Source organism: Zalophus californianus, chromosome 7 (genome assembly GCF_009762305.2).
Source record: "Zalophus californianus isolate mZalCal1 chromosome 7, mZalCal1.pri.v2, whole genome shotgun sequence".
Taxonomy (NCBI): Eukaryota; Metazoa; Chordata; class Mammalia; order Carnivora; family Otariidae; genus Zalophus; species Zalophus californianus.
The window spans coordinates 118,431,704-118,456,627 of NC_045601.1; the positions used below are offsets into that span (position 1 = coordinate 118,431,704).

The window sequence follows — 24,924 nt, forward strand, 5'->3', positions numbered from 1 at the left end:
ATGGTGAAAGAAACCACTTACTATGATGTTTTGGGGGTCAAACCCAATGCCACCCAAGAGGAATTGAAAAAGGCCTACAGGAAACTGGCCTTGAAGTACCACCCTGATAAGAATCCAAATGAAGGAGAGAAGTTTAAACAGATTTCTCAAGCTTACGAAGTACTCTCTGATGCAAAGAAAAGGGAATTATATGACAAAGGAGGAGAACAGGCAATTAACGAAGGTGGAGCTGGTGGTGGTTTTGGCTCCCCCATGGACATCTTTGATATGTTTTTTGGAGGAGGAGGAAGGATGCAGAGAGAAAGGAGAGGTAAAAATGTTGTGCATCAGCTCTCAGTAACCTTAGAAGATTTATATAATGGTGCAACACGAAAACTAGCTCTGCAAAAGAATGTGATTTGTGATAAATGTGAAGGCCGAGGTGGTAAGAAAGGAGCAGTCGAATGTTGTCCCAATTGCCGAGGTACTGGAATGCAAATAAGAATTCATCAGATAGGACCTGGAATGGTTCAGCAAATTCAGTCTGTGTGCATGGAGTGCCAGGGCCATGGGGAACGGATCAGTCCCAAAGACAGATGTAAAAGCTGCAATGGGAGGAAGATAGTTTGAGAGAAGAAGATTCTAGAAGTTCATATTGACAAAGGTATGAAGGACGGCCAGAAGATAACATTCCATGGTGAAGGAGACCAAGAACCAGGACTGGAACCAGGAAATATTATCATTGTTTTAGATCAGAAGGACCACGCTGTTTTTACTCGGCGAGGAGAAGACCTCTTCATGTGTATGGACATACAGCTGGTTGAAGCACTGTGTGGCTTTCAAAAGCCAATATCTACTCTTGACAACCGAACCATCGTCATCACCTCTCACCCAGGTCAAATTGTCAAGCATGGAGATATCAAGTGTGTGCTAAATGAAGGCATGCCAATTTATCGTAGACCATATGAGAAGGGTCGCCTTATCATTGAATTTAAGGTAAACTTTCCTGAGAATGGCTTTCTCTCTCCTGATAAACTTTCTTTGCTGGAAAAACTCCTACCTGAGAGGAAGGAAGTAGAAGAGACTGATGAAATGGACCAGGTAGAACTGGTGGACTTTGATCCAAATCAGGAAAGATGGCGCCATTACAATGGGGAAGCCTATGAGGATGATGAACATCATCCCAGGGGTGGTGTTCAGTGTCAGACCTCTTAATGGGGCCAGTGAAAAACACTGCTGGCATTTTATATGCAGTAGTGAATGAGTGAAGGACTATAATCATAGCTCACTACTTGCTATTGTTTTTGTTTTAATATTCAACTATAGTAGTGTTTTAAATGAAGAATAAACTCAAATATAAAAGCTCAAAAAAAAAAGAAATTAAGATAGTGGTTACTCTTGGTGGGGCAGGTAGTGATTTGAGGAAGATCTTGTATATGTGGTATAATGTAATTTTGATCTCGATGCTGATTACATGGATATATTCAAATGGTTCACTTTTCCGTATAGGTGTTTACTGCAATAAAAAGCTAAAGAATGTATATATTATGTAGGTGTAAGGTACAAAGAAAAATAAAACAAACCTGAATATCTATTAAAAAATAGTATTACCATCTCAAGGATTCTCTATGCTGTGTTACACTATTCTAAATTTGCTCTTTTATCTTTCACTCTCGATCATTAAATTTTCTCTTTGGACGTTATACAATGGTGTCAGGTTGTATATAACCTGTAGGTTTCTTTTTTCCACTCAACATTACGGTTTTGAGGTTTTGAGATTCGTCCACGCTTAAGAGTGATAATTCATCCCCCCTCCTGTTTTTTTTTTTTTTTTTATTAACCAGTATTTCACACTCCTTAACAATGCTGAGTCCTCCTATCCATGACTGCGATGTAGCTCTCCAATTATTCAAGCCTTCGTTTACCTCTTTCAAAAACTTTTGTAATTTTCTTCATAAAATCTTGCATTTCTTTGGTTAGATGTATTCCTAGACACCTTTCCTTTTTCGTTGCTCTTGTCAAGTGCTCCTAATCTTACCTCTCGTTCCCACTGTCGCTCGAGAGCCTACCAATATTAAGGGATTTAAAAGGGGGGAGGGGACTTAACTACGCCTGATAATGTTCTAATTCTCCGCGTTCCAAACGCCTCCGACTAATTTCTGACCATTGCTCTACCCGTAGGTCCAACTGCACGAAAACCGTCTCAAGCAGCGCGGAAAACGTCTCCACAGGGCACGAGGCGGAGCCGGTACGTGCTGACGTCAAGGGCACGCAATACCTTAGAGGCCGGGAAAGGGCGGGGCCGGTAGGGGGACTTGCTGCTGGGAGAGCAGCGGCCGGAGCGGGGGCCATGGCGAAGCTGCTGAGCTGCGTCCTAGGCCCCCGGCTCTACAAAATCTACCGGGAAAGGGACTCGGAAAGGGCCCCGTCCGGCGTCCCTGAGACTCCAACTTCAGTCACTACCCCCCCTTCCAGCTCCTGGGTGAGTCGAGTTCTCCCCTGGTCAAAAACATGGTACGGCCCAAACCCCTTTGCGGCCTTTGCTCTCCAGAAGCGCCCATCATTGCAAATCGGGGGAGCCTGCTTGTCAAGCCAGTTGTCTGCAAAGTGCTCTTTGTGCTTCCTGGGTTAAAGTTACGCCTGCGGACCGGCTGCCTTCTATATCGCTGTTTGCCACCGCTTTCTCATTCTGACTACCACTCCTTGCTTTTTCCTCTTGCGGCCCCCCACCCTGTCTTTCGTGGTTCGTGCTGGTCCCAGTTGACTCTAAGTCCTGGAAGAGACCCTGCGCGGATTCGAGAGCTGGATGATTTTGCCGTCTGACTCTCGATTTCTTCTGACTCGGTGCCTTCCCCGGTTCTGTTTTCTCTTCCTTCTACCCTGGCCTTGAATTTCAAGATGACTTCGACATATGTATCCGCTGCCCCCCACCCAACCGCCCACCCTACGTTGGGGACCCCAAGGTCATCGCATCCCTGAAAGCTGGGGGTGGTGGTAGGCTGTGCCCCTACATGTTCTCCACCTTTTCATTGGTAGGCTCAAATTGTGTTTATTGCCCTCCAGAACTTCCCGCCCTCAGCCACACTCTCCTTAATCACCCTACTGTTATTTCTAATCTTTCCCTCTTAAAGTTGTCATGGTGTCTCTCTTTTCTTCTGTAACTCCTCTCCCCGTATGCACACGCCCACAACCCCTTTGAAACTGGGCTGTGGAAAAGGAGCACAAAATGTCCAGTGAGGCTTTCGCTTTTGCTTGCAAGTCCAGGCCCCTATGTTCTCATGGTCTGGGGTAGGAAATCAGGTTTGGAGTGGGGGTTGGGAAGAGGGGCTTCTCTGGGAGCCAGGGATGTCCCAGGAGGGATTGCTTTGGAGGCTAGAACCAGAGGACACACATCAGGGCTCTCAAAAGGGAAGGGGAAGGACTTGTCGATGGACACGGTCCTTGATGCGGCCATCTGTTTTGGCAGGATACGTACTACCAACCCCGTGCCCTGGAGAAGCATGCTGACAGCATTCTGGCACTGGTATGTCTGCCCTGGCGTCTGGGACTACTGCATCTTTTCCGACCCAGTTGCCCTCCTGAACTTTCTCCTCCCCAGCCTGGGAGAAGGCAGCGCCCCTGGGGGTGGGGGATGCTCTGGGCTCTGCAGCCCTCTCCATCACACACACGGACATGCTCTCAAGCACACATACTTGGTACTCCCCTTTGGTGTGTTTGCTTTCTCTGGGGCAGCCTGAGCCCTAACGAAAATGTGTTTACTCTTGGGACCGTCTGCGGGTGCTGAGTCCCCAGTGACCTGTCCTCCCTGGCAACTAACCTCTTTGGCTGCAAAGACAGCTGTTTTCTCTGGCAGGGTTCCTATGGTGACGTTTGTGCATCTCTTGGGGACCAGGCCAGGTGCTGTCCTGAGCAGGGCTGATGGAAAAGGCTTGATTAACTTGAGCAGAAAAAGAAACTGGCCTTTAAACGTGATGAAATTATGTCCGGAGATAAGAGGAAGAAAACAGAACCTGTACCTAATTTCCCCAGCCTCTGTTATGCTCTGATACATTGCCTTTCAACAAATATTAAGCACCTACTGTGTTACGCACAGAATAGGTACTTGATATGACCTCCTATCCACTTTGCTCAGAGCCTAGGCCTGGAAATGGCAGACCTGTGTGTGTGTATTGATTGCTTGTCCCTGTCTCTCTGCTGCAGGCTTCAGTCTTCTGGTCCATCTCTTATTACTCCTCTCCCTTCGCCGCCTTCTACTTATACAGGAAAGGTCAGTGTGTTTTCAAAGGTGATGGGCAGGTTGTTGGCAGATGAGCCGACCCCCCCCTAAAGAGGAAAAGGGACCTGTGGGGATGGCTTGGCTTCCCTCTTCCATCAGGCATCTTCTTCCTCCAAGGGCATGGCTGTCCCAAAGAGAGGGTATGGGGCGGAGGTTGGGGCTGACCTGGGAAGAGATGCCGAGGGGCAGTGGGGAAAACTTCTCACATAATGGCTCTCCCCTCCCAGGTTACTTGAGCCTGTCCAAAGTGGTGCCGTTTTCTCACTATGCTGGGACATTGCTACTACTCTTGGCAGGCGTGGCCTGTCTCCGAGGTAGGTCCAGAGGGAGCCTGGTTTGGATCTATCCTTCACTGGGTAAATATTTAATAAGTAGCTTTTGCAAATAAAATTTTGTGCTGGGCCCTGAGGGGGAATAATTGGGAATGGTGAAGATACGATCTTTTCCTTAAAGGGCTTGGGTGTAAGAATGAAAAACTAATTGGCAGAAAACTTTGCTATTATCTGGAAGAGAGGCATACACCCTACAGTAATTCCACACACGTCCATATATGTATGTTTGTAATAATCCGAAACTGGAAACAAGTCCATGGCCACAAATTGTAGGATGGTTAAATACACTAGAGGGTCTAGTTCTACAACAGCACACAGCACAGCAGTGCAAGTGAGCAAATGTAAGCTACACTCAGCAACGCAGATGAGTCTTAAAATTGTAATGTTGAATGCAAGAAGCAGCCAGTCAGATAAGGTACGCAGTGTATTTCCACTTATGTAAAGTTCAAAAGGGATGCATATATAAGTAGCAAAACACAGGCATGGTTATCTTGAAAGTCAGGAGAGTGATTACCTGGGAGGGAGGGAACAGGCTGGGGAGGGCTCCTGGGGGGATGTGACTGTGTTCTCTTCCTTGACTCAGGTGATGGTCACATGAACGTTTGCTTGGCGTTTTTCTAAACCGAATGTGTGTTGTATGTACGTATGTCATATCTCACAATTTAAAAGTGAGGAGACTATCCAAATCATTGCCCCTTGGCAGGTGCACATGACAAAAACTGGGCGAGGGGATGCTTTGAGGGAGTGACGGGTCAGCAGATGGATGGCTGCACTTGGGCGCAGGCAGGGGTGAGGACCTTCTGCCTGCAGTGTTCTGCCTTCTGATATCCACTGGGCTGGGCTCCCTCCTCAGAGAGGCCTTCCCTGACCTCCTGATCTAAAAGTAGCTCCCACTCCTCGGTTCTGTCCTACTTTTAAATTTTATTTATTTTTAATTTGGGCACAAAAATTAAATACAGAAAAGCCCAGAGAACAAAATATCATCATAATTATATTTTTTAAGATCTTATTTATTTACTTGACACAGAGAGAGAGAGAGAGAAAGCAAGCACAAGCAGGGGGTAGGGGCAGAGGGAGAGGGAGAGGCAGGCTCCCTGCCAAGCAGGGAGCCGGACATGGGGCTTGATTCCAGGACCCTGGGATCATGACCTGAGCCGAAGGCAGACGCTTAACTGACTGAGCCACCCAGGCGCCCCATTATCATAAAGAACTGAAAGGCTTATGTTTGTGATACTACTTCAAATACCTTTTGTCGATAAAATACTGAAGCCTTGCATTCAGAGTTGGCATTCCCATTGGAATCTTCCCCAGTTCTGTGTTCCTCTTTCCCCAGAAGTAACCATTGCCATTTGGCGGGGTTTCTTTCCTGGTCCACATTTTTATGCTTTTATGAAAGATAGGCCTCATTTTATCAAATCTAAACTGTTATGAATTGTAAAATGCATTCCGACTTCAGTTTTCAAATGTGAAAGAAAAATAGGCATTCTAGAATCTATGAAATATGGTAACTAAAAACAACATATAGCCCTTCTTTTGTTCATTTTACATTTTTGTCGCAAATCACATCATGCTGTACAAGTCATTCTGCACCTTGCTTCATTCTGCAGTATTGTCTGGGGTCTCTACCGCTGATGTTAATAGCATTCTAGTTCGTTCTGGTTTTATTTTCTTGATAGCACTTTCCCCTCTCTGAAATGTTCTTGTTTACTTGCTTACCGTCTTTCTCCAGCCCCACCCCACCCCCAGCCAAAGCCCCAGCTCTCAGGGCTGGAACCTGTGTGTCCCATTTCCAATGCCTCCCACATCAATGGTGCGTGGCCCGTGACAACTGCCAGGTCAGTGGAAGCAGAGAAGGCAGGGCTTGAGACTGCTTGGCAGTGAAGGGAGAGCAGATGTGATCGCCAAAGGGCCAGGTGAAAAGAGGAAAGAGCTTAGCGTTGAGGATGGCTCTTGTTTCTGAGAGGGATGTGGAAGGGAGGCTGGGAGAAGCAGTCTGGGAGTCGGATGGTGGCAAAGATGGACCCAGGAAGCGGAGGAGGAAGGAGTCTCGAGGGACAGGAAGAGTGCTGAGAGGCACCGTTGGAAGAGAGCGCGGACGGAGGAAGGGGACGCGGATTCAGTGAGGAAGTGATGATGGGGCAAGAGCGGGAGCCAGGAAGCCAGATGGCAGGGAGTTAGACCGTACAGAGAAAAGAGGGAAAGCAAGCAGCTCCGTGCTCACCGGGGTGACTAGGAAGGTTGCGTGAAGCTGTGGTAAGACTGGGAAAGTGAACATTCTGGAGGGTGGAGAGTTGGTAGCCTATCAAGGAACAAACTGAAGAAGCTGGGTAGGAGGAGAACACTGAAGCCAGTTGCTAGATACGGAGGAAGGGGGTCAGCTCGACTCTCCTGTTTCCCCAGACCCTGGGCCATCTGTTCCTTTTCCTCCCACTTCTCTCTCCAGGGCCTTCTCCTTGCCCATCTCCAACCCTCTTCCGGAAGCTTACTCAGCTTGCTCGTCCCACTTTTCCTGACACTGTTTCCTATCCTCTCTCTACCAGGCATTGGCCGCTGGACCAACCCGCAGTACCGGCAGTTCATCACCATCTTGGAGGCAACGCACAGGAACCAGTCTGCCGAAAATAAGGTGAGAGGTGCCAGACGGGTGCCCTGGCAGCAGCTTCCTCAGCTGCCTCCCCGGAGCACGGGGCACCAGCTCCTGACCACACTGGGTTTTCGCTTGCCCACTGCTATATCCCTTCCCCACTGGGCAAGTGAACTGTCCACCCAAGGAATCTTCCTTCCTACCACTCCTAATGGGATGGTCCACGGTGTTTCTTCAAAGGTGGTCTTCTATCAGAGCAGCTCAGTTGTGTAGGTGGTGTTTATTTTGGCCACGTGCATCAAACACCATGCTAGTTTTGTTCAGGGATGGGACAAGATGGACAGGTATGTCCGCTCCTGTGCCCGGAAGCACAGTGTGACGCCAAGAGGGAGAAAAGCCAGGCACGGTGTCCTTGGAGTTGTGCCAGCCCAGCTGGTGCTGGAGTGTGATTATCTTTCAGAAGGGGCTTTGGGGCCCTATAAAGCTCTTTCCTGTTACAAAGGGGCTCCTGGGATCAAACAGCTGTGACCACCATCATCCTGCTCCATACCTCCATTTACCGAGCTATGTAATGATGGTCCAGCACGCCGCCGTCTGAGGCATTTTGCATATGCCTCAGACTGCACTTCCCAGTCCTCACAACAACCGCATGAGGTGGTATTACTATACCTCTGAGAAAACAGATACAAAGAGGTTAAGTGACAAGCAGAGTCACAGAGCAAAGGAAGTGGCTGGGTCTGGATTTGCATCCGGGTCTGAGCAAAGCCTGTCTGAAATTTGCTTTTCTTCATTTTGTTTTGTTTTGCCATTTACATTTTTGTAGAGTGTTTCTATTGTTCCCTCTTAGTCAAGTTATTTTTGAAAATGTCAAAAAATTTCTGTGACGGAAAATAAAAAACAGCTCTCAAAATAGAGTGCTGGGCGCTCCGGGGCTGAGGGAGGGAGTACAGCAGAATAGAAGACGCAGCTCCCGCCACCCTCAAAAAGCGTGTGGGCAGACTCAGTGGGGTGACTGGCGGCGGGGATGGTCTGGGTGGCATCACCAGCCCCTGGCTGCAGAAGGTGAGGGAAGGGAGGTGGCTGTGAGGACGGAAGAGTCAGAGAGGGCTTCATTCAAGAGGTGGTCCCAATGCAAAGGAACCACTGTAGGCATGACTTCCCTCCTTCCCTCTCACCCAGCCTCCAGGACAGCATCAGGGGAAGGACCCGGGGGTCGGGGGGGGGGAGTGGTGACTGGCAACGGACCCCCCACTTCCTCAGAAGCACCAGCACCTCCAGCCACCCATTCTGGGAGTGGGTCAGTCTTACATTTTGGAAAAGCAAAGACTGTTAAGTTCTCTTCTGGAAGCAGCCAGGCCAGTCCTGAGAACGGATAGGGCATCTTCTCTTGCCTGATTTTTCAGGCCACGACAGAGCCTACCCTCTGTGAACTCGGCGGGGGGGGGGGGGGGGGGGGGCGGGTATTGACTCGTCTCCCCATCATGTGTGTGGGCCAGCCCTGTGGATGATGAGGGTGACGAGGGTGGGGAGGTAGGCCTGCCTTCTTAGTCCCGCTTTGCCTCCCCTCCTCTTTCTCCCCCTGCGCACCACAGCGGCAGCTCGCCAACTACAACTTTGACTTTAAGAGCTGGCCAGTCGACTTCCACTGGGAAGAGCCCAGCAGCCGGTGAGGCCCCGGTTCTTTCACTCCCTCCCTGCTCTGTCCTGTCGCCCACGTCCAGCCCCATCTTGGGCCCCAGGGCCTCCTCTCCAGCGCCATCTCCTCATTCCTAGACGCCCCCTGTCCTCTGAGCCTCGGATGTCCAGCTTGCTGCTCCTAACTCCATCCTCCCCTGCATCTTCCCATCCTCAGGAAGGAGTCTCGAGGGGGCCCTTCCCGCCAAGGTGTGGCCCTGCTTCGCCCAGAGCCCCTGCACCGGGGGACAGCAGACACCCTCCTCAACCGGGTCAAGAAGCTGCCTTGTCAGATAACCAGGTGGGAAGCACCAGGGAGAGAGGCCCGCTGGGGCGGAAGGGATACGGAGCGAGGACTCCAGGACTGGGTGCTCCATTGTAAGATAGCCGTCCTTTATTGGGCCTCGTGCTGTAGACTTGATATTGTTTGTGGTAGTCTCTAATCTAGATTTGTATGTGCAGAAAAGAGGCTCAGAGAGGTCCAGAGTCTCACAGATGGTGAATGAAGGATTGGGATGTTAACACGATTCTATCGGACACAAAAGCTCTTTCATTTTGTTATTTTTTTAAGTTTATTTATTTGAGTAACTGTACACCCGCCTTGAATTCACGACCCCGAGAGCAAGAGTCACATGTTCTACCAACTGAGCCAGCCACGCGCCCCACAGAAGCTCTTTTAATGAGGCTGGAGGGAAGAATGAGGTTGGGGGTGTGGTGGAGACACACGGCCTTAGCCAGAGCAGCTGTGTCCCGGGCCCTCAGCGCCTAGGCTATTCTACCTTAAGAGAGCTCCATTTTCTGCATCCGTGAATAACCCACGCCATAGGATTGGTGAGATTAAGTAGGGTAACATATTCACAAGGGCTTCCACCTTGCCTGGGTTCCTGAGAGCACATGGCAAAGCCCACGTAACTCATAGTTGTGGACACTGATGATGTCCGAAGTACCAGCAGTAAGCATCCGTATCTTACTGAGGCGCGGGTGCTGTGGGAATTTTCTGGTGGTGCTGGGGGCTGGGAGGCAGGTTCCAGGATACCAAGGAAAGGGGAGGGCTTAGTGATCAGTGTGGACAGTGTGCTGATTGGTCAGAGGGGCAAGCCAAATTTGCGGTTTGGAGGGGATGCTGGACGGAGTGGTACAGTGTTTTTCTGGGGACAAATCCTATTTCAGGATTAACTGGAAATGGTGAATTGTTGTTTTCAGGAACAGCACCTGCCTATCTGTCGAGATTAGCACATTGGTTCAGTAAATATTTAAGCCCCTACTCTGTGTCAGGCTGTGGCCACCTGCTACATGGCAGATACAGGGCACATTGCAGTGCATAGAACAGTCAGGTCTCTACCCCTGTGGAGTCTGCAGTCTAGTTTGGTGTCTTTCAAACTATGGATTTTGGAGCGCTTGAGTGGCTCAGTCAGTTGGGCAAACAACTCTTGATTTTTAGGTCAGGTCATGATCTCAGGGTTGTGGGATTGGCCCTGCCTCTAGCGCCATCCTCACTGAGGAGTCTGCTTCCCTCTCCCTCTGTCCCTCCCCGTGCTTACGCGCGCGCGCACACACACACACACACACACACACACTCACACTCACACACTCACTCACTCACTCACTCTCTCTCTCTCTCTCAAATAAATAAATAAATCTTAAAACAAAAACCAAACTATGGATCTTGACCTATTTGTGAATCTTAAAATCAACTGAGTGAATTACAGCTGTCATTTTTTAAAGAGTATTATTTACTTGGGGACTTCTAAGAAGTTGCATTTTTTAAGATTTATTTATTTGAGAGAGAGAGCGTGCATGCACACACAGGTACACACAGGGGTGGGGTGGGGTGGTGGAGGGGCAAAGGGAGAGAGAATCTTAACCAGACTCTGCGCTGAGCCCGGAGCCGCACGCGTGGCATGATGTCACAACCCTGAGATCATGAGCTGAGCCCAAACCAAGAGTTGGACGCTTAACCGACTGAGCCACCCAGGTGCCCCAAAGTTGTATTTATACATTAACAGAATCGTAGTTAATAATAACTCTACTTTTACTTATCATATATAGAAAATATTATCTCCTAAAATTTTCAGTATATGTACAGATGTGTGTACTCGGCCGCAATATGAAATGTGCCCCTTATAAAGGTTGTAGTAAAAACAAAAGTTTGAAAAACACCAGCTTGGTACATAGAATATTTCATTAAGTCCTTCAAAAGGAAAACAAACCTGTAAAGGTCAAGAAAACAAAACTGAAGTTCAGGAGTGAAGCAGGCCCCAGCGTCTCTGGGAGCTAGGGCTGGGATGGCCCCTGGGCCCTCCTGAGGTCAAGGGTCGGTTAACCCCTGTGGTCCCCGCAGCTACTTGGTGGCACACACCCTGGGGCGCCGGATGCTGTACCCTGGCTCAGTGTACCTGCTCCAGAAGGCCCTCATGCCTGTGCTACTGCAGGGCCAGGCCCGGCTGGTGGAAGAGGTGAGGCGCCCCCGCACTCCCCCCCCCCCACCCCGATACTCCTTCTGCCCCGGACCAGGGATGTGACCTCCCACCCCTCACATCTCCCTCACTCAGTGTAACGGGCGCCGGGCGAAGCTGCTGGCCTTTGATGGCAACGAGATCGACACCATGTTTGTAGACCGGCGGGGGGCAGCAGAGCCCCAGGGACAGAAGCTGGTGAGAGGGAGCAGGGAGCCCAGAGGCAGTGGGGGGGGGGGAATGGGGGGGGGACAGTGGAGGCTCTGGGGATCTCAAGGTCTCCAGCAGCCCCAAGGATAATCCCGTCTCCCAGCCCCACCCTCAAGACCTCTTGGTGTCAGAAAACCCTGCCATAGCAAAATGGAGGAAGTAGGAGTTGACATTCAAGGACCAAAAAGTAATCTTGTAACAGTCACCACTTAGGCAGCATTTGTCACATAGAAGGCATATATTTCATCCTCACCACAACCCTGTAGAATAGGAACTAATTTTTTATGTCAGCCCATTTTACGGATGGTGAAACTAAAGACCCAGGATAATTTTCCCAGATCACACAGTGAGAGAGCTGGGATTTGAACCCGGGCAGCCTGGCCTCCCAAGTGGCATGCCTCCGTGAAGCAGCCCTGGAAGGAGCCCTGAGCCAACAGTCTAGGGAGCTGGCTTCTGGTCCTGGCTCTACCCAACGGCTGTGAGTCCATGCAAGCCCCGCCGTCTCTGGGCTTCGGCATGGGGCACCATGTAATTAGAGTTTACCTGACTCTAAGTCTGGAGCCCAGAGATGGAAAGCAATTGGCATGCCCCAGAAAAGAAACAGTCATGGGAAAAAATAGACCCAAAAACTAGAAAAGAAAAAAAGTATCCATAACCCCATTTCTGAGAGCTGGTCTTCCAAGGAGAAGTGGACACTCTGCTGGGTGGTTGAGCAGTTCCTCATCCTCTGAGGGCTCAGTTTGCTAAGCATTTGCATCCACTTTGCTTCTGTTCCTATGCAGCTTGTGGGTTGAGAAATTTTCATTCCCCTTGAAGAGAACAGGCCCTTTCCTCTTCCCTATAAAGCTCCCACGTCCTACCACGTGGGGCATTTTCTGTCCCAACTTGGCTCCTTCCCAGCCCTCCTTCCTGCCTCCCTCCATAGGTGATCTGCTGTGAGGGGAACGCGGGCTTCTATGAGGTGGGCTGCATTTCTACACCTCTGGAAGGTAGGCCCGAGGCTCAGCTCTCTTGTCCCTGCCCTTTGGAATGGAACAGCCCCACCTTCCCACACTGATAAAACTTCCCCGGCCCGATCACCTTGTCTGAGTGAGGTTTAAAATTCTCACGTCTGGGGGAAAGTGTACTCCCCATTTGCTTTGCTAACCAAACATCCCTCCCTTTGGGCTGTGTCCCTAACAGGATGGCCTTCGTTCTGTTGCCACCACACGATCACTTATCTCTCCCTTCTGCTGCCTCAGAACCTCTGATGTCATCTCCCCATTCTGGGAAGGTTCAGAGTTATTCGCCTCTGAGTTTGGGGGTGTTTAGAGCTCCAGGGTTCTGTTGCTCTTTCCCCCAGGGCTGGAGGGGGCTGGGGGGGATGTGCACCATGAGGTCCTAACCCCTCCCCCTCCTCTGTTGCAGCTGGATATTCAGTCCTGGGCTGGAACCATCCAGGCTTTGCTGGAAGCACGGTGAGACCCTCTCTGAAATCCCTTTCTTTTCCTGAATTATGGTCTGTCTCCTCCTGGTCAGCCACTGGAGTTAGGGAAAGGGGTATATTTTCTGGAGGGGGGGCTCCCACTCACCTGTCACCTAGGTGCCGGAGCAGGAAGTCAGACCCCTCCTCTCGCAGTGGGGAGAGGCGGGCAGTCTGGTTTTTGGAGAGTGCAGCCCCTCCCACCACGCTTTTCTTTGGCACGCTCCCTGTCTGCTCTAAGAAGAGTCCATGCTCAGAGCGGGCAAGTGACCCAGGTGGCCTTTGGTGCTGACTCACCCCTGTCTTTGCCCTTCCTCCTGCAGGGGGTGCCATTTCCTCAGAATGAGGCCAATGCCATGGATGTGGTGGTCCAGTTTGCCATCCACCGCCTGGGCTTCCAGCCCCAGGACATCATCATCTATGCCTGGTCCATCGGCGGCTTCACTGGTACCAGCCTACCTCCTGCCCCCCTCCTCCCAATTTGTGCCACCCCTACCCCACCCCAAGGAGAGGTAGGGAAGTACACTGGGGGCCTGGCAGTGGGGTCGAGGCTTAAGGGAGGAGAGGATGGAAGTGGGATGTCTGTGTGGGTCTGGAAGATGGTATCCTTTTTCTATACATTCACATTTCCTTCCACTCTTATACCCATTATTTTCTTTAAAAGATTTTATGTATTTATTTGAGAGAGCGAGCGAGGGGGAGGGGCAGAGGCAGAGGGAGAGAGAGAATCCAAAGCCGACTCCCCACCGAGTGCAGAGCCTGACACGGGGCTCAATCTCACCACCCCGAGATCACGATCCAAGCCAAAACTAAGAGTCGGATGCCTAACCGACTGAGCCACCCAAGTGCCTCTCTTTTGCGCATTATTAAAAGAAGCAGACCAGGATCCTGGGCGTGGGGGGGGGGCGGGGATCAGGAAGTGAATCTTTCCTCTGCACAGTCTTCGATGCACCTTGATGTTCTCTCTCCATCCTTTCCTGATAGTGCCCTGGCCAAGTGACGTGAGGGGTTAAGGGACACCTGGGGCTAACCTAGTAGGGAGGATGGTGTCAGCCTGTAGGGTCAATGGGACAAGGGTGGGGTGGTGGGCAGGAGCCCCTTGGTCCTCACCCTTCTTCCCTGTCCTGGTACCAGCCACGTGGGCAGCCATGTCCTACCCAGACATTAGTGCCGTGATCCTGGATGCCTCCTTTGATGACCTGGTGCCCTTGGCCTTGAAGGTCATGCCAGATAGCTGGAGTGAGTGCAGCTCCCAGGCCTGCCCTTCCAGGGAAGGGGTGGGCTGGAACTGGGAGCTTAATTCTAACTGGAGATGGATCCTTTTGCTGTGGGTGGGGAGTGGGTCACCCCATTGTTGAGAAGCAGGAGGACTCCCCTGTCTGGGGCCTCAGTTTTCTCTTTCTGTGAACAGTGGGGACCTTTGTTTTGGGCAAGGGCTTTGTCTTTGTCATCCCTTCACTTGTATCCCACTCCAGGGGGCCTGGTGACCAGGACTGTGAGGCAGCATCTCAATCTGAACAACGCAGAACAGCTATGCAGGTGAGGGCAGGCCAGCATCCAGCATGTAGCACCCTTCTCCACCTTCCCCCCTGTACAGGCTCTGCTGGGTATTCGAGCAGATCTCCCAGTAAGGCCACGCTTTGGGCAATGCCCATTCTTCAACATTTTCTCACCTCTGGGTGATGGGCTAGCCCTGTGTAGCAGGGGGCGAGGAGGCAGCCCGTGGGGGGTGGGTAGCCGGTTGTCACCATCTCCCTCTGAGCACTCCCTGTCCACAACGCTGTCCTCTGAAGGTACCAGGGCCCTGTGCTGCTGATTCGCAGAACCAAGGATGAGATCATCACTACCACGTGAGTGCCTGGGAACCTCTGCCCTCCCGGATCCCAGACGGAGCTAGGAAGTTACCCCTCCTGTCTCTGCCCGCCAGAAACCTGGGTATCCAGACCCTTCCTCCCCAACCTAAGCCCCTCCAGTGTCCATTCTTCCCACCCCCAGGGTTCCCGAGGATATCATGTCCAACCGAGGCAATGACCTCCTGCTGAAGCTCCTGCAGTATCGGTGAGCTGGCGGGGGTGGGGGTGGGGGGGGCGTCGTACATGTGTGTGCTGACACTGGCCAGCAGGGGGCGGAGGGGGGGAGGAGGGTTTAGGGGTAAGGAGCGAAGGGAATTGGGTCCTGACCTCCCCTCCCGGTGCTCCCTCTGTAGGTATCCCCGTGTGATGGCAGAGGAGGGTCTTCGAGTGGTGAGGCAGTGGCTGGAGGCCTCCTCACAGCTGGAGGAAGGTGCGAGGGGATGCCCCGAGGCCTGTGGGTGGGGGCGTGGCAAGGCCAGGTCACTGACGCGGCTCCCCTCTCTGCCTGCGCAGCCTCGATCTACAGCCGTTGGGAGGTGGAGGAGGACTGGTGCCTATCCGTCCTCCGCTCCTACCAGGCAGAACACGGGCCTGACTTTCCCTGGAGTGTGGGTAAGGAGGTCCTGGGGCAGGAGAGGGTGTCGGGAAGAGTCCAGGAGGGGGATGAATCCCCGGATGTATGGCCCTTGTGTGAGCGCCTCTTCCCTGCAGGGGAGGACATGGATGCAGACGGAAGGCAGCAGCTGGCCTTGTTTCTGGTGAGCTAAGGGGTGGCAGGCAGGAAGGGGGTGCTGGGATGGCCAGGGGGCACGTGTGGGACTTGGGGACAGCATCGGAAGTGGCAGCTTGTAGAGCGCGGGTGGCGGTTTCAGGGGCCGTGGAGGTGTTTGGTGGTGGCTGCTCACCGCTGTGCTCTGCACCCCACCTGTCCTGCCCTCTTTGTTCAGGCTCAGAAGCATCTGCACAACTTTGAGGCCACACACTGCACCCCGCTCCCAGCCCAGAACTTCCAGATGCCCTGGCACCTCTAGCGACCACAGTGGGACTCGTTCTGAAAGAGTGGGACAGGAGGAGACATGAGGAAGGATCCTCTTACTTGTGATTCTCTGTGTTCATGTTGCTGTTTATAGTTTGTGGAAAGCAGGGGGACTGTCCCCCTTCTCACTGCCCTCTTGCACGTTTCCCCTCCTCCATCCGGCAGTACCTAACCTTTCCCAACACACAGCCTGCATTCGATGAATGGATTATTCCTAATAATTAATAAAAAGGTATTTTTTCTACAGCCGGGCTAATTGTTTGGCTTCCCAAATGTCCAGGAGCCTGGGGCTGGTAGTGGGGACAGCTGAAGCCTCAAAGGGCTGGGTTTTGGGGAACCCCCTCCCCAGCCAGCCAATTCAACCCTTCCCATCCCTGCCGTTCCCCCAGGCCTTCAGCCCCCCAACCTGAACTGTCCTCATGCAGTGGGTCCCCATGCCTCCCTGTTCACTGGTCTGTCGAGTAGTACCACCATGTACAACCTCCCCTGCCCGCGCTTTCTAGTACCTGATTTCCCCTACTCAGGAATCTTCTACGGATTTCCAGATTCAACCTGCATGGCTTCACCATCAGTACCCCCAGTGTTCGTTGCTCAGCTCTTGCTGTTCCCATGGGGAGTGAGGAACAGCCCACTCCCCACGTCTTAACAGCAAACCCTGCACACCTCCTCACCGTGTCATCGAGTCTTTTGTTGCAATTCAAAAACAGGGCCTGCCAGGGACTGAGGCTTGGGTGCCAAGGGCTTATGTTCTCCCACAGCCACATTTCACCGTTCTGGACAGCTCTTAGAAGAAAATCCTTAGGTTGAACCTGAGGAAATGGGTTTTCTCTAACTTCTGTCCTATTTCCAATCCTTGGATTTCATGGAACAGAATCTGTCTTCGACCCATCAATATGTTCCTGGCCACCTCCTTCTTTGGGAACCTATTTTCTAGATGAAACTCCCCCAGATTTACCCTCCTTGGCCACTGTTGTGAACAAGCTTAACATGGGCAAGCAATAATGCTCTGATGTCCTAGATGGCCTGTGGCTAATTTCAGTGTCTCCTGAACCCCACGGCATGAAGCTCCTTCTGCATTCTCTGGGGCAGGAGCATACTGAGTCTTCACTGGAAGGGTGATCTCTGATATGACACCTGATATTTGGGGTTAAAATGAGAGGAGGTGGCCGCAGCTCCAGAATGTTCAACTTTTAGCAAATACTGGAGAGTTGATGCTGGCACTCTGCTCCTCTGTCCCATCCCAGGGGGCAAACGGTGGGAAGTGTGGAGCATGAAGCTGTAGGACCAGTTGCCCGGTTCTGAACTTCACACTCCCTGATCCACCAAGACAGTTAGTTAATCTGGAAAATAAGTCTGTTCAGCTAAGTTAACCTCCTTGAATGCAAATAGGGGGCACCTAGCCCCACCTCCCACACCCTGGAGACAAGGGACTCCCCCTTCCTGGCCATGGCCACTAGGGACTCTGTTGACCTACCTCTACCACCACTTCCCCCTACCCCTTTCTTCCTGCACATACTATAAAGAACAGTGGATGTCATGAGGAGCCCTTGGATATATTTAGTGGATGGGGAGGGGGAAGTTTAACATTTGAATTCTGGACCCCCCCCCCCCCCGCACCCACCCAGGGGCCTCAGTCTACATCCTTAGATCATTCCCCACCTGATAAAGTTCACATCAGCTGTTTGCTGAACAACCCCCACCTGGGGTGGGACCAGCTCCCTGTCCACTCCTCCTCATCCTATATAGCAGGGTTCCAACAGTCTCAGGAGAACATCTGAGATGCAGATCTCACATCCGCTGGGGCTCTGGACCTTGCTTTAATGGGCACCAGGTAAGGCCCGGACGGCCAGGCGTCCCCGAGGAGCTGGGCACACTGGGAGAGAGGATGGAGGCTGGGACAAAGAAGAATTAGCACCTGAGCAGGAAACCTGGGAAGGAGAAGTGGGCCCTGGGCTGGACCATCCCTCATCCTTCCCTATCTTAGAGGCTGCCGGAGTCGGCTCTGGGCTCCGCGTTTGGGCTGAGGATTTGCTCCACTTCCCCAGGAGGGGCAGGTGTCTCCTTCTCGGCTGTCACAAGTGGGTGAGGGCCAGGTACCTATCCACTCATTCATCCAGCCACTCAACAAGCCATCCCAACACCCTGAGGAACCAAGTCATTCATTTTTTTCATTCATTTATATTCGGGCTAAGGATCGCTTCTCGAGTTCCTCTCCCAGGCCGCCTGGTCTAGCCGGTCGGCTAACAGAACTTGGCTCTCGTCCAGTCCAAATCATCTACGGCCCCGCCCCTTGTCGGCCCCGTTCCCTGAAGGTGGCATTCGGCCCTCCGTTGTTTCGTCACTCGGCTGCTTACCCCCAGGCGTCCCTTGTCCCGGGGGAGGGGCACTCAGCCCAGATACAGCCCTCCGCAGGTGTCACCATGGCGACCACAGCAGCGCCCCGCCTCTTCGCCCCGGGAAAGCCTCCTTGGAGCCCGTCACCGTGGCAACGAACTCACGAGGCTCCGCCCGCGCACTGGCCGCGCCCAGTCGCTTAGACTGGGGAGTAACAAAATGAAACAGGGACAGCGTTGATGGCCCTGAGGCCACGCCCCTTCCGAAGAACACCTCTCCCAGCCCCACCCAGCCCAGTCCCGAAATAGCACGCGTGTGTCTTCCCTCCCGCTGCGCGCGCGGCTATGGGCTCTAACTCCACAGCGAGTCTTCCCAGACCTCTCAGGGTCACTCCTTCAGGGAGCCCACCCTCGGCTACCCATAACTCCCTAGTGCTTGGACTTAGTTGCGGTTATATTCGAGAGAGGGGTTCCGAGGACGCTGTGAAATTCCCTTCTAACTCCCTTTTGCCCCCTTCGCTTCAAGAGGAGCCCCCCGCTCTCTGATTCTCTGTCGTTCATTCAACAGACATTTCGGCTGGTGCCAGGCGGCCCTCCCACCAACTTCATTACTCTGACTTTTCAATAATACATTTTTCTTCATTCATCCCAACGCTCTAAGGAGCGCAGTGGCATGTATTCCTTTCGTGTTTCTTCTTTCCCGTGCGTCTTCCTTGGCGCGAGTCGCCGTCCCTTTCTTCCCATCTTCCCCAACAGCACCCGAGGCCGGATGATTCTTGGATGGTCCAGGATTATAAAGCAGGGAGCCCTCCTGCAGCGCCGCTCCCCAAACCTCCAGACCGGAAACTGGAGCAGGTGATTCGCTCCTTTACGCCCAGCTCTTCCCACAGCCCACCCACACTTAAAGTGAAAACCCTGAGGGGCGCCTGGGTAGCTCGGTTGGTTAAGCGTCTGCCTTCAACTTGGGTCGTGATCTCGGGGTGCCGGGATCAAGTCCCGCATGGGGATCCTTGCTCACTGGGGAGCCTGCCGCTCCCACTGCTTTACGCTCTCTGACAAATGGATAAATAAAAACCTTAAAAAAAAAATGAAAGCCCGGAGTCCCTCAGAGACTGACCTGGAGAGGGGTATGCCGAGAGTCCGCCGGGCGTAGGAGCCAGGCAGGCAACGCACCCAGTCCCGGGCAGAGGAGGTGGGCGGGGCGCCCGGGACGCCCACGGCCGCTTATTGGTTGCCGCGTAGCCTCCTGCCTGGGAGGGTTGGTGGCGCCGCAGCGCCGCCTTCCGGGGAAGCCGCGTAGTGCTCTGGGTGTCCGTTAGGGGTGGATGTCTGGGTCCGACGCGGGCTTGGCTTTCCCAGGTTTTCTTCCCAGCCGCTCCCCGCCGAGAACTGAGCTTGGCCTGGGGGCCGCCCCCGCATCCTCCTGGGAGCCCGGAGGTGCAGTCAAGCTCGGAGAGCGAGCGCACGGCGCCGGAGCCTGTGGGCGCAGGAGATCAGAGCCACTGACCTGCAGCTGAGCTTAGGCGGGGCGGCGGAAGGGGGGCGTAAGGAAAGGTGCTGGCCACCCGGAAACCCCACGGAGGCCACTGGACTGAACAGGTCACTGGGGACCCAGGTGTCCTTGCTTTGGGATTTCTTACTGTTCCACGTTTTCCACATCTTGGAAAGTGGTACCACCAATCATCTCCTTGTGCAAGCCTATCCCTCCACCTTCCCTCTTTCCATATTCAGTCTAACTCCAAATCTGTCCAGTCTTCCTTCTAAGTGTCCGATTCCTTCATGGCGTCTCCTGCCTCTCTTCTGCTAGACCAGGCCGCCATCTTGTGGCTGGACTCAGGAATAGCTTCCTAACTGGTTTCCCGGGCTCCTCAGTCTTTAAACAAACAGAAATCTGATCTTGTTGCTCCTTTGGTCAGTGCCTTCGACTTCTCAGGCGCTCCCGGGAAGCACTTGTCTTCTCCTCCCACCACCGCTCCCCATTATTCCTTGTTGTCTCCCCGACTAGAATGCTCTGTGAGGGCGGGGATTTTGTGCAATGTTGTATCCCCAACACCTGATACCGTGAAGAAACTTGTATAGATTAAATATGAAAGGAAGTTTCCCTCTCATTCCCCTCTTGCCAGGGTTCTGTCCCCAAGGCAGGATATTAGGCCTTAGAGTGGTCATGGCTGAGGACACTCTGTCTCTCTGGCTATCCTGGCACTGATTTCCACCCCAAATGGGTGTTACCTTCCTCTTGGCCAATTTCTCTTCCGCCAATATAAGCTCCAACTGGAGGCTGGTGGGCAGTCATGCATTTTATGGCAGGGCCTGCAGGTAGCCGGAGTATGGGGCCCCTGGGCCTCCACAGCACCCCCCAAGCCCTGTACATGGTCCTTTTAATAGCGCTGGTCATGATGAGCTTGGTGTTTGGTAAGTGGCTCTAAGGGGTCAGAAGGGTCTCCTGGTCTGGAGAAACCCACAGACACCAGGTGTCTGGGTACATCTGCCCAGGATGCTCAGGTAAACCCGGGCAGGAGGAGACATGGGATGGATGGGATAATGCCTAGGGACTGGGTGGGAAAGGACTGATGTTCACTCTGAGGGAGATTTCTGGTTATCACCCCAGGGCCGTCTCAACAGCAGTGACCTGAATGAAGATACTGAAGGGACCCCATTCAAATCTGGGGCAGTGCAGAATAGGGAGGGTTCCGGGAACGTGCTAAATGACAGAACCAAGATCTACAGAGTAGAACAAGCCTCAATCCAGCCTGATAATCTCCTCACTTGAGTGCAAAACACCACCTGTGTAGAAGCAGGATTCAAAGTGTTTGTTCGGTATCTGCCTCACACTAAGTGCTCCACTGGGTCTGGGGACTCATTAACATGTGGTCTGGGCCTAGGACCAGAGGAAGAGGGAAGTGTATATACTCGTAGTTGGGGAGGGCTTTGTTGACAGAGTTTAATATGAGTCTTTCCAGTGAAAAGACCACCAAAGAATGTGGTGGTGGGCTTCCTGAGGTCTGTCTACAAAGGGCAGACGCTTCCTATCCTGTCATGATGCAGTCTTGTTTTTACTTCTTGAACATTACAGATTAAGAAAGCATATTCAAAAGCGAGTCCATAGGTGTGAGGGACTGTAAAACCAAGTCCCAGAGGAAGAACTGTCCTCACTGAACTGCCCAAAGCTGGAATGAGCTGCCCCTGCCTAACCTTTGAACTTAGAAGCTTGCAGAGTGCTGGGCACACGTTAGCACCTCAAATTCATGTTGAATGAGTGAATGAATTCCTTAATGAGTTCCTTATTTCAGGAGGTGTAAGAGCAGAGAATGGAGATTTTAACAAGACCTCTGGTAGAGGATTAAGCCCGATGGTTTTCAAGAATTGGTGATCTTATGGTTTTCTGAGATGGGGAGGTGGGGAGGGGGTTGACCAGCCGGGAAATTAGGTGGGTTTGGAGTCAGTGTTTGTCTGTGTTCTAGGTAATTTTGATCCTGAACCCCCTCATCCAGTTCAGCTCCCCAAATACCTGCGCTGCTATCGATGCCTCTTGGAGACCAAGGAGTTGGGATGCCTTCTGGGATCAGACATCTGCCTCGCCCCACCTGGCAGCAGCTGCATGACTCTCCTCATAAAGAACAGTAAGCTGCTTATCTTTGGCTCAGCCCGTCCCCGAAATGTAGGTCTCAGCTGTACCCCACGTCGGGTTCCTGCTCCCATCCTGGTCTCTTTCCTTACCTTCAGAGCCATTCTCTGTCTCCGCTTCCACGCCTCTGTTCCCTCAGCCTGCAGCTGACCAGCTCCCGCCTTCCTTACAGCACCCAGCCTTGTGGGGGACCCTTGTGAGCACCAGCCCTCCCCCCAGCCTGTCCTCAGGCTCCCTTCTCCCTGCCTGTCAGCCACAGTTCCTGCAGACATCTCTGCCCCATCCACTGCTTCTTCCCAGTCTCCTTCCCTGGGTCTTGCCTTATTCTCCTTGACCCCTAAGGGTTCATGTTCACCAAAGTTTGGACCTTAGCTGTCTTCCCGCTTTACTCTTCCCAGAGGATTTGCTCTGCTTCCTCCTGAATTTGAATGTTAGGCCAAACTGTCATGTCAAATGGCCCTCTGGAGAGCAACACCTCATTTTCAATTTGCTGAAAATTGACTACATTTCCCTGTTCCTCACGCCTGCTCTTCCACACAATCCCTCACACTTTTCTTTCTTTCTCTCTCTCCCTCCCTCCCTTCCTTCCTCTTTCTTCTTTTTCTTTCAGCTGGGTGCCCCTCCCTTATCCTTTTTAAAATGCAAAACATGGGGCGCCTGGGTGGCTCAGTCGGTTGGGCAGCTGCCTTCCACTCAGGTCATGATCCCAGGGTCCTGGGATGGGGCCCCACATCGGGCTCCCTGCTCAGCAGGAGGCCTGCCTCTCCCTCTACCTCTTTCTGCAGCTCTGCCTACTTGTGCTCTCTCTCTATCTCTGTTAAATAAATAAAAATCTTAAAAAAAATAATAAAACGCAAAACATGTATTGTGTGCCAGCACTATTCTAAGCACTTACAACTCTCTGAGATAGGTATTGTTATTACTACCCCCTCCCCATTTTACAGATGAGGAAAAAGAGGCACAGAAAGGTCAATACCTTGCCCAAGTCTCCTAGAAGCTGAGTCACAGTTTGTGTGTTCTTAAACAACTACAATACTCCTAAAACACTACAGAGATGGTGCTCTTAAACAACCACTACATGAAATTACCTTCAAATTCAAATTCAAGTCTTTTTATTACACTTCTTAAACATAGATACGGTCCAATATCAGAGTACTCAAGCATATCAAAGAGAAGCCTCTCTCAACTTCTCCTTATATGGTCCTGGCCCAAGTGCTGGTTCCCCTTCCCCAGCAAGACCAAACTCAGCCCCCTCCAACCATCACTATATTTTGAGTGGCTCTTTTCCCATTAACCTTCCACAGAATTCATAGCTGGTGACTCCCTGGCATTCCCTGCTCCTGCCCAGTTCCAGAAATCTTTGCCTTTTGAGGGACCAGGGAAGGGTGTGGGGGCAGTGATGCTAAGTCCATATGGATTGAGGGGATGGAGGGGCTTCGGGCTGTGCCTCGGACCTGGGATCTCTGTATCACTGGTTGCTGCCATCCTTCCCCAGACAGTGGTTCTGACATCATGGTGAGTGACTGCCGCCGCAAGGAACAGATGAGTGATTGTTCATATACCCGCTCTTCTCCAGTGTTTGGCTTCTGGATATTTTCTCGATGCTGCTTCCGGGAGTTCTGCAATAACCCCCAGAACAGAGTCTTCTATATTCCTTAGAATTTCTGCAGAGACTTTTAAGAATAAAATCCTGCCAGTCGCCTTTCATCTTCTTGATTTCCAGCTGGCTGGCACAGCCAGAACAACTTCCAGTTCTTTCTACCAGCCCTCCCAGCCTCCAAGTTACTGGACCCCAGCCCCAGCTGCCTCTTATTTGACACCCTCAACACCCCTTTTTCCCACTCTATCCCTCCCCCAGGCTCCCTCTCCAGAAGTCTCTGAATTTTGCCTTCAGGTCCTCACAGTGTGACAGCTTTTCTCCTCTCTTCTCCCACCTCTTGGCTGCTCCTTAGCCCAGCTTTGCCCCTTCTCCCACCATGGGCCTCCCAAGTCCCCAGCTGTTACTCCCAAATAAATTGGTGTGCAAACTACATGGCTTGTCTGTGTCTTCTGGTAGTGGTGGAGGCTGAGCTCCTGCCTGACTGCCCTGCTGTGGGGGCAGGTGAGGGGCTCCCAGCTCTGCTGAGCTCTGCTTCTGCCCCAACTCCATGTCTTGAATTCAGCTCTAGACACAAAAAAATGAAGAGGAACCAAAGCACTCCTGCAGGGAAGGCTGGAAGGGCAAGGGGCATCCTTGGCAGTGGGGTCAAATCCAGGGCTGTGTGAGAACTGCAGGAGAGGTCCACAGCAGGGAGAGGTGCTGGTGGGAGCGGAGCTGTGAGAGGCCCAGGCCCAGGCCCAGGCCCAGGCTGAGGGGTGGGATGCTCTGTGGAAGAGCCGCTAGGTCTCGTGGAGCCCTGGCCTGACCCCAGGCTCAGCTCCCCTTCTCAAGGATGGTGTGGGGTTACTGCAGAATTTTGGGCCTTGCATTCCTCAGCCTCTGAGACCGTCCTCCACTTTGACTTGCTAGATTTGTATAAACCTAGACTTTTACACTGAAGTCAGAGGTGATGGAGAAAAGTGGGCCCAGACAGAGGGGGGGCACACTGAAGGTTTGGACCTATTTTTGTACCTCCAACTGCTCCCTGACCTACAAATTAATATCGGTGCTTCCTGCCAGAGCACAGGCCATTAAAGGGGCCATGGAGCTCAGTTAACATATGTGCAAAATGTGTAAGTGAAACTACACATTGTAGTTCACATGTAGCTGCATGATGCCATTTGTTATCAAGCACAGACAAAATTCCTCTAAGCAGCTACAACTCAGGACAGTGGCTACTGCTGAGTTGGGAGACGTGCCTGGGAGGGTGCACAAAGGCAGCTTTGGGTGCTGATAAAGGCCTTTATACGGACTTGAGGACTCGTGACACAGGTGTGTGGTTTACAAAAACTCAAGTTATGGTGTATGCAAGCTTCTGTACGTTTTGCTAAAGAGGTTTAAAAATAGGCCAAAAGGGCACCTGGTTGGCTCAGTTGGTACAACGTATTGCTCTTGATCTTGGGGGCATGAGTTCGAGCCCCATGTTGAGGATAGAGATTACTTTAAAAGTAGTAATAGAGGCACT

The 24,924-nt window shown here is 52.2% G+C and overlaps 2 protein-coding genes and 1 pseudogene across 6 annotated transcripts; all 3 read left to right on the top strand.

Annotated features, from left to right (window-relative positions):
• Positions 1-1,291, top strand: LOC118357199 (annotated as a pseudogene).
• A 962-nt stretch (positions 1,292-2,253) lies between these two features.
• On the top strand, positions 2,254-16,113 carry ABHD16A (abhydrolase domain containing 16A, phospholipase). Of its 5 annotated transcripts, XM_027603830.1 has the most exons (20): positions 2,257-2,461; positions 3,446-3,502; positions 4,180-4,246; positions 4,483-4,569; positions 7,128-7,213; positions 8,764-8,837; positions 9,024-9,146; positions 11,187-11,301; positions 11,398-11,499; positions 12,437-12,500; positions 12,919-12,968; positions 13,297-13,420; positions 14,108-14,212; positions 14,449-14,512; positions 14,767-14,823; positions 14,969-15,031; positions 15,180-15,256; positions 15,340-15,438; positions 15,538-15,584; positions 15,774-16,113. In XM_027603830.1, exons 1-20 carry the CDS (start codon positions 2,330-2,332, stop codon positions 15,855-15,857), a joined length of 1,677 nt encoding a protein of 558 aa, XP_027459631.1. In that variant the 5' UTR covers positions 2,257-2,329; the 3' UTR covers positions 15,858-16,113. The 5 variants fall into 5 exon arrangements, with proteins under 5 accessions (XP_027459632.1, XP_027459629.1, XP_027459630.1 ...); XM_027603828.2 differs by having other exon boundaries at positions 2,255-2,461; positions 15,180-15,438; XM_027603829.2 differs by lacking the exon at positions 14,108-14,212 and having other exon boundaries at positions 2,255-2,461; positions 15,180-15,438.
• A 4,373-nt stretch (positions 16,114-20,486) lies between these two features.
• LY6G5C (lymphocyte antigen 6 family member G5C) lies at positions 20,487-24,901 on the top strand. The gene is made up of 3 exons (XM_027603907.2): positions 20,487-20,607; positions 21,657-21,815; positions 23,316-24,901. Exons 1-3 carry the CDS (start codon positions 20,487-20,489, stop codon positions 23,477-23,479), a joined length of 444 nt encoding a protein of 147 aa, XP_027459708.1. The 3' UTR covers positions 23,480-24,901.
• The last annotated feature ends 23 nt before the right edge of the window (positions 24,902-24,924 follow it).